Source organism: Jaculus jaculus, chromosome 4, assembly GCF_020740685.1.
Source record: "Jaculus jaculus isolate mJacJac1 chromosome 4, mJacJac1.mat.Y.cur, whole genome shotgun sequence".
Taxonomy (NCBI): domain Eukaryota; kingdom Metazoa; phylum Chordata; class Mammalia; order Rodentia; family Dipodidae; genus Jaculus; species Jaculus jaculus.
The window spans coordinates 13,971,456-13,985,993 of NC_059105.1; the positions used below are offsets into that span (position 1 = coordinate 13,971,456).

At 44.4% G+C, this 14,538-nt stretch overlaps 1 protein-coding gene across 2 annotated transcripts in view; it reads left to right on the forward strand.

The window, feature by feature from the left end:
• The window catches only part of Nhej1 (non-homologous end joining factor 1), a 143,918-nt gene extending 130,163 nt beyond the window's left edge, over positions 1–13,755 (forward strand). The window contains exons 6-8 of one of the 2 annotated variants that reach the window (XM_004662918.2): positions 9,636–9,753; positions 12,696–12,814; positions 13,265–13,755. In XM_004662918.2, the coding sequence (XP_004662975.1) occupies positions 9,636–9,753; positions 12,696–12,814; positions 13,265–13,345 (318 nt within the window). In that variant the 3' untranslated portion in view covers positions 13,346–13,755. The remainder of the gene's footprint in view (positions 1–9,635; positions 9,754–12,695; positions 12,815–13,264) is intronic. The other variant, XM_045147670.1, reaches the window with a different exon arrangement.
• Positions 13,756–14,538: the final 783 nt, after the last annotated feature.

Below are 14,538 nucleotides of genomic sequence, written 5' to 3' on the forward strand. Positions count from 1 at the left end.
GAAAATGGGCATGGCAGGGCCTACATCTGCTGCAAACAAACACCAAACTCATGTGCTATCTTGTGTATCTGATGTATGTGGGCCCTGGAGAATTGAAACTGGGTCTTTGACTTTGCAGGCAAGCACCTTAACTACCAAGCCATCTCTCCGGCCCTACTTATTCACTTTTTATTGACAGTTTCCATATATATATATATATATATATATATATATATATATATATATATATATATACATATATATATATATATATATCAAATATATATTTATTATTTTTAATGTTTTTTTTTTTTTGGTTTTTCGAGGTAGGGTCTCACGCTAGCCCAGGCTGACCTGGAATTCACTATGGAGTCTCAGAGTGGCCTTGAACTCACAGCAATCCTCCTACCTGTGCCTCCCAAGTGCTGGGATTAAAGGCATGTGCCACCACGCCCAGCAAAATTATTTTTAAACAAGCCTAATGGACTGTCCTTTTTCAAATATTTTATTTTTATTTATTTATTTGACAGAAAGAGGTAGAAAGACAGTGAGGGAGAGAGAAAGAGAGAATGGGCATGCCAGGACTTCCAGCCACTGCAAATTAACTCCAGATGTGTGCACTCCCTTGTGCATCTGGCTAACATGGGTTCTGGGTCCTGGGGAATTGAACCTGGGTCCTTTGGCTTTGCAGGCAGATGCCTTAACCACTAAGCCATCCCTCCAGCCCTGGACTGGCCTTTGTATGCAAGAAAGCATGAGCTAGAGTGAGAATGAGAGAGATAGAGAGAGAGGTAGACCTCAAATCCAGCCAGGGAGCCATTGGCTATCCCTATGATAGACATGCCGCTACTGCGCCAGTGAGCACATCTTGCCTAGCTGGCCAGTTTCGTGGCTCATGGGATCCACTGCTGGTTAAGGCTGTTGATGACTTTTCTCCTTCAGCATCCCACAAAGCACTTTCCAACATAATGACAGCTAGCCAGCAAGAAGGAGGCTTCCAGCTCAGTTCCATCTTGGTGTCTCAGTGTCCTTGCCACCAACTTTGGTCTCTATTTAAAATCACATCACAGGCTGGGGATATATCTCAGCTGGTAGAGTGCCTGCATATAATATGCAGGGAGCCCTGAGTTTGGTTACCAGCACCATGTAAAATGGGGTGTGGTGGCTCATGCCTGCTAGTCCAGCATTTGGGAGGTAGAAGCAGGAGGATCAGAAGTGCAGGGTCATCCTCAGCTACATAGCTAGTTCGGAGTCAGCCTGGGTTACATGAGACCCTCTCTCAAAAACAAAACAAAATAAAACAAAATTGCATCCCATCCTTACCCCCCCCCCCATTCCACAGTACTTTGGTTAGTTTCTTTTACTCCATGGAACTGCTTTTCTCGTGACTCTGAGACTATGAGGTTCTTTTTAAAATATAATTTTATTTATTTATTTGAAAGTAGAGAGTCAGAGGAGGGGGTGATAAGAATGGGCACGCTAGGACCCAGTGCCACCGCAAACGAACTCCAGACACATGTGCTGCTTTGCACATATGGGTTTACATGGGTACTGGGGAATTGAACCTAGACCTTTAGGCTTTGTAGGCAAGTGCCTTTAACCACTGAGCCATCTCTCTAGCCCTGAGACTATGAGTTTTAATTAGCTGGATGTTTTGGTCCCTCTAGAATATATTCCTAAAACAAGCTGATAAAGGCTGGGGATGGTAGCTCATGCCTTTAATCCCAGCACTCTGGAGGAAGAGGTAGGAGAATCTCTGTGAGTTTGAGGCCAGCCTGAGACTCCATAGTGAACTTCAGGTCAGTTTGGGCTAGAGTGGGAACCTACCTTGAAAAACCAATAAATAAGTAAGCTAATGAAGAGCATCACCATGAGTGCAGAAACTGTGGGCCTGTTGTAAGAAGAGACGGCTTCTTACCTTTAGGGAAGTTTCATGTCAGGGGCCTGGCCTTGGCTGTCACAGTCTAAGGTCAGTCTCAGGACCCTGAGACTGTGCCAGAAGGGCCCAATGCCAGAGAGCTCTAGTTGGCTTGTTCTACCTTGTCCTGTCCAGTAAACTTGTCCTCAGAGCAAGGCACCTATTCACAAAGTGAGTGGTATGTCACAGTTGAATCTTTCCATCCCCAGGATTCTAAAGATTTCTTTTCTGAAACACCTCAGAGAATGGAAGGGGCAATGAAGGGAGAAGCAGACCACAATGATCAGTTTTGAGGATCCACTGGGATCACAGCAACAAATTCTCCAGGAGTATGTTTTTGGCTGGACGTAGGTGGGAGTTTTCATAAAAGAGGGTGTTGTGTTTGGGCCCCAACAAACAAAGATAGGCTGCAGCAAGGACAAGGAAAACTAAAACACCACACAGGACTTCCATGACCTTGGTTTTCCTAAGGCTTCTTTCTGGTATGGTTTAAACAAGAACCAGAGTCCTAGTGAATTCTCACAGGAGCATAAAACATTTCTTGGCAATAGGAGAGGAACACAACTGTAGTAGCTACTGAAAAGTCATGATACTAGAAGTCAGTAGTGGAAAAGTACTAGGCGTTTAAGTGACTATAACCAAGAATCTAAAAAGGCAGAAGTCAGGTTCCTTAGCGGTGTAGTCATCAATGTTGCCCATTCCACAGTGAATAGCCTCCTCCCATGATCATCTAACAACCCTAATTTAACCCTAATTTAAATATGTAAATATATAAATAGCCATGAAAGCAAGTTGGGGATTAATGAGGAAGAATAAGGATATCAATGGAGGGGAGGGGTTAAGTGAGGATAACTAAGGGTAAGATTAAAATACAGCCAGGCGTGGTGGCACACACCTTTAATCCCAGCACTTGGGATTGCTATGAGTGTGAGGCCACCCTGAGACTACATAGTGAATTCCAGGTCAGCCTGGGCTAGGGAGCAAGATCCTACCTCAAAAAAACCACCAACAACAAAAAAGATTAAAAATCTTTAAAAAAAAAAAAAAAAGATTAAAATACACAGGACCGGAGAGATGACTTAGCAGTTAAGGCACTCGTCCTCAAAGGCTAAGGACTTAGATTTGATTCCCCAGTACTCATGTAAGCCAGATGTACCAGTGGCACATGCGCCTGGAGTTTGTTTGCAATGTCTGGACACCCTGGCCTGCCCATTCTTTCACTCTTTCATAAATAAATAATTTTTTTTTTTGAGGTAGGGCTCACTCTAGTTCAGGCTGACCTGGAATTCACTATGTAGTCTCAGGATGGCCTTGAACTCACAGCGATCCTCCTACCTCTGCCTCCTGAGTGCTGGGATTAAAGGCATGAGCCACCATGCCTGGCTTAAATAAAATATTTTAAAAGATTAAAATACATTGTATACATGTATGAAAATGTCAAGAATGGAAAAAATAAAAGATTTTTAAAAAAATGAATAAAGGGCTGGAAGATAGCTTAGAGGTTAAGGCGCTTGCCTGTGAAGCCTAAGGACCCAGGTTCAATTCCCTAGTACCCACGTGAGCCATATGCACAAGGTGGCACATGTGTCTGGAGTTTGTTTGCAGTGGCTTGGAGCTCTGGAGTTCCCATTCTCTCTCAGAAAAAAAAAAAGTAAACAAATAAAATATTTTTTAATTTTTTGTTTATTTTTATTTATTTATTTGAGAGTGACAGACAGAGAGAAAGAGGCAGAGAGAGAAAGAGAGAGAATGGGCACACCAGGGCCACCAGCCACTGCAAACAAACTCTAGATGCATGCACCCCCTTGTGCATCTGGCTAACGTAGGTCCTGGGGAATTGAGCCTTGATCCAGGGTCCTTAGGCTTCACAGGCAAGCACTTAACCGCTAAGTCACCTCTCCAGCCCAGTAAAATATTTTTTAAAAAATAAATAGAAATAAAAAGAATCTAAAAAGGGAAGTCGGGCTGAAGAGATGGCTTAGTGGTAAGGACCTATGTTCACCTCTCCAGATCCCACGCAAGCCAGATGCACAAAGGTCAGACAAGCATAAGGTCTCACATGCCCACTAGGTGGCGCAAGCATCTGGAGGCCTTGGTGTACCAAGTCTCTCTCCCTCTCTTTCTAAAATTTTAAAAAAATAATAATAAATGGAAACCTAGAGGGTGCTTCTGAGGCTTCCCCATTGTGTCAGTGTTATTTGGGAGCCAAGGAAGCGTTAGCAAACAGAAAGTAGAGAAAGTCACTTTGTGAAGCACAAGAAAATTCCCATGGGCAAAACCTTAATTCAGAAAACTTCATCTGCTGCAACTTTGCGTGGGCCGATCCATGTATTCTCTCTTTTCACACTTGTGTGCCTCACACACTTCCAGCACACACCTTTGCAGGGTTTACCTTGTTGTCACACTTCAGAAGCTTTTTTCACTTGGCATTCTTTCTCCACTGGGTTCCTTTGTTTAATATTGTTAACAGCAAATCATTTGAAAACACAAAATCAAACAACAAACACCTGCCTATCTCTCTCACATGCGAACGTGAATTCTCAAAAGCAAAACTCAGCTGGGCATGGTGGCGCACGCCTTTCATCCCAGCACTCAGGAGGCAGAGGTAGGAGGATCGCTGTGAGTTCAAGGCCACCCTGAGACTACATAGTGAATTCCAGGTCAGCCTGGATCAAAGTGAGACCCTACCTCAAAAAAACCAAAAACTAAAATAAAAAAAAAAAGCAAAACTCTTATTTGTGTATCATTGTGTTTTTGACTCAGACCTGTTCCAAGGAGGAGGAGATTGAGGTATCCATTCCCTGCACCTAGTCCTGTAATGCCTGGCACCTAGGATCCCAGTGGCTTTTGTAATGGCTAGAATTGGCTCTGGACTAGTGAGATGAACGGGCTGTGCACTAGGCTGGCCCAGCTCTTCTTCCCCTCCCATTCTGGGCAGTGACCCGCTTTGTGCTGGTACACCGTGCTCCTGGCCAGGCATACTCACAGAAGGGGACACTATTTGCTTTGCTTAGACCTGACTCCAGCATTCTCGCTTTGATCTTTGCAGCCCTGCCCCACCTCACCCCAACCATTGTCCTGCCCTGGGAGCTAATGTTTCTCTTTCTCTAGCTCAGGCCAGCCCACACCTCTCTCCCTAGGCTACTCTGAGAGGATGCCCAAGGAAGCAGTGATGCTGGAGAGATTAGGTGCGGCCCCTCAGCCCTCAATTGTCTGCTTTTAATCTGCTCTCTGTTTCTTTGTCACTTCAGGGATGATTGATAGAAAACCTGTGACTTGAGACACTGGGGGTTGTGGTCTTGGGAGAGGCTCAGTTGTCGTTTAGTCTAAAATTCTTCTGTTCAGAGAATAGGTAGCAATTGCAGTTGTGGATTCTGAGGCCAGATTTTAATCCTGTTCGTTTTACCTACTAGTTGTGACTAACTACTTAAGCCAAATGAGATCATAGTAGTGCTTGTCATGTTCATTCATTCACAAATAGCTATTGAGTCCGCAACATTGACTAGGGTCTGTTCCAGATGCCAGAAAAAATAATAGTGAACAAATCAAAAAGGGGGTTAATATTTAAAGTACTTAAAAGAGTGCCTGGTACATAGTGAGCATTTAGCAGTATAATGCTATTCAGTTCCAGTACTTCCTGAAAATAGATATGTAGATGGGTTAACCATTGGCAGCAGCTGCAGAACCTTTTTTTCTTTTTCTTTCCCCTGAGGTAGGGTCTCACTCTAGCCCAGGCTGACCTGGAATTCACCATGTGGTCTCAGAGTGGCCTTGAATTCATGGCGATCTTCCTACTTCTGCCTCCTGAGAGTTGGGATTAAAGGCATGGGCCACCATGACTGGTGACTGGCCAAATCTTTTTTTTTTTTTTTTTAATTATCTAGTTACTTAGTTGATAGAGAGAGAGAAAATGGGCACGCCAGTGCCTCTAGCTACTGCAAACGAACTCCAGATGCATGTGCCACCTTGTGCATCTGGTTTATATAGATCCCAGGGAATTGAACCTGGGTCCTTCAGCTTTGCAGCCAAGTGCCTAAACCACTAAGCCATCTTTCCAGAGTTTGTTTGCAATGGCTGAGGCCCTGGCGTACCCATTCTCTCTCTCTCTCTCTCTCTCTCTCTCTCTCTGTCTCTGTCACTCTCAAATAAATTAATAAAAATTATTTAAAAATCTATTTTATCTATTTATTTATTGAGAGAGAAAGAGATAGACAGATAGAGAGTCTCTAGCCACTGCAAATGAACCCCAGACACATGCGCCACCTTGTGCATCTGGCTTTACGTGGGTACAGGGAATTGAACTCTGATCCTTAGGCATTTCAGGTAAATGCCTTAACCATTGAGTCATATCTCTCCATCCCCCAGATCTGGTTTTTCTAAAAAAATTTTATTTGTTCATTTTTGTTTTTCGAGGTAGGGCCTTGCTCTAGCCCAGGCTGACCTGGAATTTACTATGTAGTCTCAAGTTGGCCTTGAACTCATGGCAGTCCTCCTACCTCTGCCTCCCGGTGCTGGGATTAAAGGCATGTGCCACCACACCCGGCTTACATGTTTGTTTGTTTTTTAATATTTGCAGGTAGAGAGAGATAGAAAGAAGAGAGACAGAGAAAATGGGCATACCAGAGCCTCCAGCCGCTGCAAAGAACTCCAGATGCATGTGCCACTTTGTGCATCTGGTTTTACATGGGTACTAGGGAACAGAACCTGGATCATTAGCCTTTGCAGGCAAGCACCTTAAATGCAGAGCTGTCTCTCCAGCCTCAGGACCAAATCTTCCTGAGAAGACAAAGGACAGAGCAAAGGCTTAAACTAGCTGGCCGTGGTGGGGCACACCTTTAATCCTAGGACTGAAGGAGGCAGAGGTGGGAGGCAGAGGCAGGAGGATCACCTTGCGTTCAAGGCCACCCTTAGAGTACATAGTGAATTTCGGGTCATCCTGAGCTAAAGTGGGACCCTACCTTTAAAAAAAAAAAAAAACATAAAAGGCTAAAACTGGGATGTGCTCTTGGATTTAGGTCCAGGGTAGCTCTAGCTTGAATGGCCTTTCGCTTCTGGCCCTTATATTTGAGGTTAAAGACCTAAGCTGGGTAAAGATCAGCCTGAAATATTTATGAGTCTGTTTAGTTCCATAGAAAGGGCAGGAGGCAATGACCCCAGACTGCTGAGATTCTGCCAAGCCTGTTTGTACAGACTGCACCATGCCTACCTGAGAGGTGCTACATTTCTTGAGAAATATGAAAATCTCAGAAACTGGAGGAGAGCTGCTGTGTGTCTCTGTTGTGAGGGTCCACTTGCCCACTAAGTGACCTTCTTTTGGAAGAGGTGACTTGGGGATTAGAAGGGGAGTGGAGTCTGTCTTCCTGGTTCCAGGTCATTCCTTGGGGAGTGTAGCTGAAGACGGCTGGTATGATAGCTCACAGTGTGATTATTGCTAGAGGCAAAGTTTAGTCTCCAGGCTTCTGATTCATCCATGGTTTCCAGTGAAAGTTTAAGTCTTACTGAAACCTGAGGTGACATCGCAATAAAATGAGAACGTCCAAGCCGAAGGCAGTCTCCATGGCGGTGGGGTTGGAATAGAAAAAGGCTTTATTCCCTGGGGCTCATCGGGCTCTCTGACTGCTGCCCCATTCCAGGAAAGGTAACTATACAGTCCTGACTGTGGTTCAGCTTCTCCTTCACTGCATGCATTCTCCCTCCCACCCTTCTCCTCAAGGGGGTTTTAGAAATAAATGTTGGGCAGGGCGATGTGGCCTGGTGGCAGAGCATTTACCTTCCATGTGTGTGGTCCTGGGTTCAATCTTCAGCACCAGGGACTGCTGAGGAGAATGTCCTTACGGCACAGGAAAGGTGCCCTTGACATGAGATATTATGGTCCGTAGGTTCTTGGGTTGGTTCCCATGGGAGCTGCTGGAATGGCCACTCTTGGGGACCTGCTAACTTGGCTGGGAACCATCATTGTTGGCACGTACGGGGACAGATGAAATTGTTTTGGGCCCATTCCAGGACTCTGAAGTGCGGCCAGGTTGAGACCACTGGACACATTTTCATCTCATTTTTCATGACATTTTGTTCCGTCTTCATCTTCAGCCATTCTTTCAGCTTAGGTCAGCCAGGTCTATGAAACTAGAACTCGGCCGAGCCTGTAGCTATGAGTATTAATGCACTGTTCACTCTACAGGGAAGGCAGTAGAATGTGATCATGGCACTTTCTTACCCCGTATTTCATTATCACCTCCTTAAGAAGCCTTTAATTTTATTTCTATTCATCCACGCTCAGGGAAATTAAAATGCCACGGTGCCACCACATTCATTTTGTCCTTTATTAGGAGTTGAACCCAGGCCCTTGTTCATGCTAGTTGAACAGTCTACCAACTGAGTCACATCCATCACCTTTCACTTATGTGTGGTACTTTTTTTTTTTTTTGAGGTAGGGTCTCCCTCTAGCCTAAGCTGACCTGTACCCTATATAGTCTCCCTCCTACCTCTGCCTCCCGAGGGCTGGGATTAAAGGCGTGCACCGTCACGCCTGGCTGTGCTGAGCTCTAATTTTAAAAATATTTTATTTATTTATTTACAAGCAGAGAGAGATAGAAAGAAGAGAGACAGAGAGAATAGGCATGCCAGGGCCTCCAGCCACTGCAAACCAACTCCAGATGCATGTGCCACTTTGTGCATCTGGCTTTACATGGGTCCTGGGGAATCAAATGCACACCATTAGCCTTTGCAGGCAAGTGCCTTAACCACTAAGTTATCCCTCCAGCCCATGTGTTGTACTTTAAGCAAAAAAATTTTTTAACCTCTTAAGAAAATCTCATTTCATTTAGAAATATCACTTCCACTGAGGGCATGTGGATTTTTGGTAAAGCACAGTGGAATTGCAGTACAGTATATAAAGTGTGAGGTTGGCCTCATAGGCTCTTTCAACTTAATCTTCCATTTCTGACTAGCATCATTCCTCCATAATTTTTCTTGTTTCTCTGTCATTCCTGTTTTGCTCTCTCTTCCACCGTGAATTTCATTTTTTCCTTTTAGAGTGGATGCTCACACTTCAATTTAGTTAAAAAGTGTAAACTTTAAATCTTAGGGACACTTAGGACATGCCCCCTGGAGTTTTCATGGGAATACATAATAGACCTAAGAAATGACAGAAATAGAGGTGACATTTTGGAGTTAGCCTTCAGAGGAGACCTCCTCAGAAGTCTTTATATTGGTGGCAGCCATCAAGCTTGCAGGTTAACACCCTATATTGTATCTAACTTATTTACTTGGTTTTTCTAGGTAGGGTCTCCCTTTAGCCCAGGCTGACCTAGCATTCACTATGTAGTCTCAGGGGGACCTTGAACTCATGATAATCCTCCTACATGCTGGGATTAAAGGTGTGTCCACTATGCCCAGATTTATTTATTAAATATTTTGTTTATTTATTTATTTGAGTGAGGGAGAGAAAGAAAGAGGCAGGTGGAGAGAGAGAATGGGCATGCCAGAGCCTCAAACCACTGCAAATGAATTCCAGATGCATGTGCCTCCTTGTGCATCTGGTTTACATGGGTCCTGGGGAATCAAACCTAGGTCCTTAGGCTTCACGGGCAAGTGCCTTAACCACTAAGCAATCTCTATAGCCCTGGATTTAACTTCTCTGTATACACTTGTTTGTAATTGGTGGCATTTCTGTCAGTGGGCTACCAGGTTCCTTTTTCTCTGACCAGACAGGCCAATGACACTGTCTCATTTCTTCTAGAAATTACCAGAGGCAAGTAACATTGGTGATGGAAGGCCTTTTGCCATGAATCTTCAGAGTCTGTATGTAGCAGTGACCAAACAGGAGGTCCAAGCAAGGCAGAAGCATCAAGACATGGGTGAGTAGACCAGTGGAACCTGGTCTGCTTGAGGTTAGAGTTGTAATCCAGGCTTGTGCTATGCAGTTTTATAGCTGTAGCACACATGTTTATTTAAATTAATAAAACTTAAATAAAATTATTTTTTTCTCATGCACTTTAGCCACATTTCAAGTGCTCAGTAGCCATTGTAGTCAGGTCCATGTTGCTGGGATAGCCATCCAAATCAGGCAGTTCTGGGGGGAAGGGATTTACTACGAACTTACAGATCCAGGGGGAAGTACCATGGAAGAAGTTGCTTCCATACATCCAAGCAGAGAGAAACTATCACCAGCCAGTTAACACTGAAAGCAACAAGCACAAACTTGGCAGCAGTCAGCAGGGGAGACACAGGCAAAACTCAAACATCTCTGTATATCTTTGGACTGGTAATTAGATCTGCCCCAAACACATCTTAGGGCTGGACCCCAGGATCCACCCCCCAGGGACACCTGTTCTAACCAGGCAGCTAGAAATCCAAGTTAGAAGCTTTAATAAAACTTGAGTCAATGACCATCTCACATTGTAAATTATATTTAGTCCAATTTCAAAGGTCCCCACAGTCTTTACCAACTTTAAGATTGTCTCTGAGCTTAAGCTAGAGTAAAACACTACCTTGAAAACAAACAAACAAACAAACAAACAAAGATTGTCTCTTAATTATAAGTCCTATAAAATCAAAACAAGTTATATACTTCCAACATATAATGCACAGAGTAAACACTTCTATTGCTATCAGACACAACAAGGAGAGACTGGGCCAATGCAAACTCAGACACCATCAGGTAAACACCAAACGTCTGCAGTTCAAGTGCGACGTCCATAGCCAGTCCTCCAGCTGGGCTAAGTAGCCATCCCATCTCAAGCCAGCAGTGTTCCATGTAGCCTTTACGTCCAAAACATGTTTGGGTCCATTGCAAACCATGGTCCATCCTACAGCAGCCTCACCGGACTCTGTATCAGGGACATCACACCCTGCCTCATTTGCCTCATCTCAGCAGTGGCTCCTGGAACCATGTGCACTCCGTGACTCACTTCCATGCAGTTTTCATTTTTCCAAATCCAATACCAGGTATTCAGTGACACAGCCACTTTGAGTAAATAAATCATAATCTTCAAGAGCAGGTTAACTTTCAGTCATCGCCTTTCAAAAGAGTTTTCATTCCTGTTCATTCAGCCTTTGATGGGTAGAATTGTGTCAGGCATCCTTTCCTTTGTTTCAGTGTAAAGCAGTTGGCCATCCTTAACAATAGCAGCTTTAGCAACCAGTCTCTGTGCCAGTAACCTTAAACTTAAAATTTTCCAACTTTAATTTAAAAATACATATATATTTGTTTACTTATTTGAGAGAGGAAGAAGCAGAGCAAAAGAGAGAATGGGCATGCCAGGGCCTCTAGTCACTGCAAACAAACTCCAGACATATGTGTCCCCTTGTGCACCTAGCTTACATGGGTCCTAGGGAACCGAACCTGGATCCTTAGGCTTTACAGGCAAATGCTTTAACCACTACACAATTTCCCTAGCCCTAAATATTTTTAAATAATATTTTATTACTTATTTATTTGAGAGATAGAGAGAAAGAAAGAATGGGTTTGCCAGGGCCTCCATCCACTGCAAACAAATTCCAGACACATGCACCACATGTATATCTGGTTTACGTAGGTACTGGGAAATCAAACCTGGGTCCTTAGGCTTCACAGGCAAGAGTCTCAACCAGTAAACCATCTCCTCTCCAGCATTTAAATTTTATATCTTTTAGTTCTATATCTTCCACCCAGCACATTAGTTCATTGTTTTCAAATTAAACCTTGATCTCAGGGCTTGGGCAGAAGAACACAACCAGCCTTTATGCCAGTATCCCAGTCCCAACAAAGTTCTCTGGTATTTTCTTCCCCTTTGAAAGTTCATAAGCAAAGTCTTCAAATACAATTCTCTGTTCCCTTAACATTTTCAAATTCTCACAAGAATAGCTCATAAAACTTGGCTTACCACACGATGAGGCTTCTATAGTGACAAGTCCCAAGTCACACGTATTCCTCCTCCAGCACACAGTTCCAAAAAAACCAAAATCCACATGGTCAGGTTCACTGCACAGCAACTCCACTTCTGGTACCAAGTTTCTGTTGTAGTCAACTCCATGTTGCTGGGATGAACATCCAAACTAGGCACAGTTAAGAGGAGGAAGGGATTTACTTCGAGCATACAGATCCAGGGGGAGTTTCCATCAGTGGTGGGAGAAGCTGTCTCCATACATCCAAGCAGAGAGAAAGCATCACCAGCCAGTGAATGCTGGAAGCAGCAAGCACAAACTTGACAGCAGTCAGCAGGGGAGATGCAGACAGAGCTCAGACGTCTCTGTATACCTTTGGCCTAGAAATCAGATCTGCCCCCAAACACATCTTAGGGCTGGACCCTAAGTTCTGCCCCAGTGACACCTCTTCCAGCCATACAGCCAGATGTCCAAGTTACAAGCTTTAATAAAATACCTGAGTTTTTCTGGGGGAATACACATTCTAACTGCCACAATAGCTATATGGCTGGTAGCCACCAAGTGGGGCAGTGCAGACACAGGACACTTGCCTTGTTGCAAAAAGTTCTTTTAGTTGGCACCAGCCCAAGTGCTTAGAGGTTAGCAAGAGAAGCAGTGGTGAGATTAACCTCCCTACTGAGAGGTATCAGGGGAAACGGAGTCAACAACTTTGAGTCAAGGAGACCCACCCTACCTGCTGAAAGTGCGCTTGAACAGTCTTTATAGAAACAGAGCTTTCTCAAAGTCAGCTGGAAGCTAGATTTGTGGCTACTTCGGTCTGTTACTGTGTTAGCACCAAACTGTCTGGCCTTTGATACAAATGCTTGGTAAATGCTTATGTCTTCCTGGTAAGAAGGCATTTCTCATTATCTTCTCTCGATCTTCCTGATTTCAGCAGAGAATCGGACCTCCAGCAGTGCCTCCCCCCAAGAAACTGATAGCCAAGTTAGGAAACAGCCAGAACAGCCTGTCCCCTCAGCTTCAGTCCTCTCAGCACCTGAACCTGAGGCCATGGTGAGTCATGCATGAGCAGCTTCCTGGACGGTGATCTGAGCACTGGAGGAGTTGGCACCTATAACCCCTGAACCAACGATCCCAACTATAGCCACCTGGTTGACACTTCCTCAACAATATGAGGGTTGTTCTTTCTTTCAAATTGTGGGGAGTCCTGGTCTTTCACACCTTCCCTTGCCATCTCCCCTGTGCCATTTGTGGACTGAATGATGAACCTTTACCCCTTTGTCACCTGATTCCACTTCCAGTGGTAGTCTGTAAGATACACCTTGGGGGCAAAGGCATGCATTCATGCCTGCTTATGACATGTTTATGGTCTACTATAGACCAAAACAGCAGAGGACCTCATCCTAACCAGGAGCTAGGAGAGGGGAAAAGTTCCTTTCCTAACATAAATGGGTCTGTTTCAAAATCTCCATTAACTCGGTTGTTTTATTTTATTTTTTTTAGGGTCCTTCAGGCTTTATGCAGAAATCTCTGCTGTCAAAGGCCAAAAGGAAGAAGCAGCAGCCAAGGGGGCTCTTCAGTTAACCTGCCATGGTCTTAGCCACTGAAAATGGAAGAGAATAGCTGCCTGGCGTCATGTGGAAAGGAGCTTGCATGGCAGAGTATCTCTCAAACAGAGTTGCCAACTGTCAGAGCCAGAGAACAGGCATCTGAATGGCGATAGTTCACTGAGGGGAGCTTGACTTCAGCTCACTGGCATTGCCTGCCCTGTGTGGGTGGAAGCCAGGCTGTCTTTCAGTAAAGACTTTCTTCCCCCTAGTCTCAGCACACTGTAGTGGACTTGATGGATTGTATCTTTCTGCAAACATGCTTTATATACCTATGGTCAGAAAGCCTGTCTACCATTTTCAGGGGTCCCTCTCCAGCACCAGATGCTCCTTAGAGATCCATTTCTCTCTGTAGTATTGTAATAAAAGGCACACAACTCCCCTGCATTTGAGGCTACCTATTTGTGAGCTCTAACCTGTTCACCTCTGGTTCTCTTGCTGTCTCTGGGCAACATCTGAGCCCTCAATCTGATCTTAAAGATCTTTTCTTGGCTTCTGTAATGTGGTCTGAGTCAGTCTCATTTGGAAACTTTGATCTAGAGAAACTCTCTCCATGGTAGCACAAGACTCACACACACTGCCGGTCTCCTTTGCCAAGCTTGGATGTGCTTTTTGTTTGCTTCCAAAGCATCGACAGCAGGTTAAACCACAGAGTCAGGTCAAAATTACAAATAAGTTCAGGTACTAGGGCCAAAGTCGCTTCCCATAGATGGGTGAAAGGGGAATTTGACTTTCTCATTCTTTGCTCCATTTCAAATAATAAATAGAGCCAGGATGCCAGGGAACAGGAAATGACCCCAGGACTTCCCTAGATTAACAGAATTGGCATATAGAACTACCAGTTCTTAACAAGAGGAAGTGTAAAGGCAATGTGAGCCAGTTTTGATGGCTCATATCTGTAATTCCGGAGCTTGGGAGGTTGAGGCTGGAGGATTGCCATGAGTTTGAGAGTGAATGAGACTGTCTCAGTACAACAACAAAAGGCTATATGAAGCTGGGCATGGGGCACACACCTTTAATCCCAGCACTCGAGAGGCAGAGGCAGGAGGATTGTCATGAGGTCAAGGCCAGCCAGAGAATACAGAGTGAATTCCAGGTCAGCCTGGGTTAGAGTGAGACCCTACCTTGGGAAAAAAAAAAAAGTTAGGGTTAGTGGGGGCAGGTCTGCAC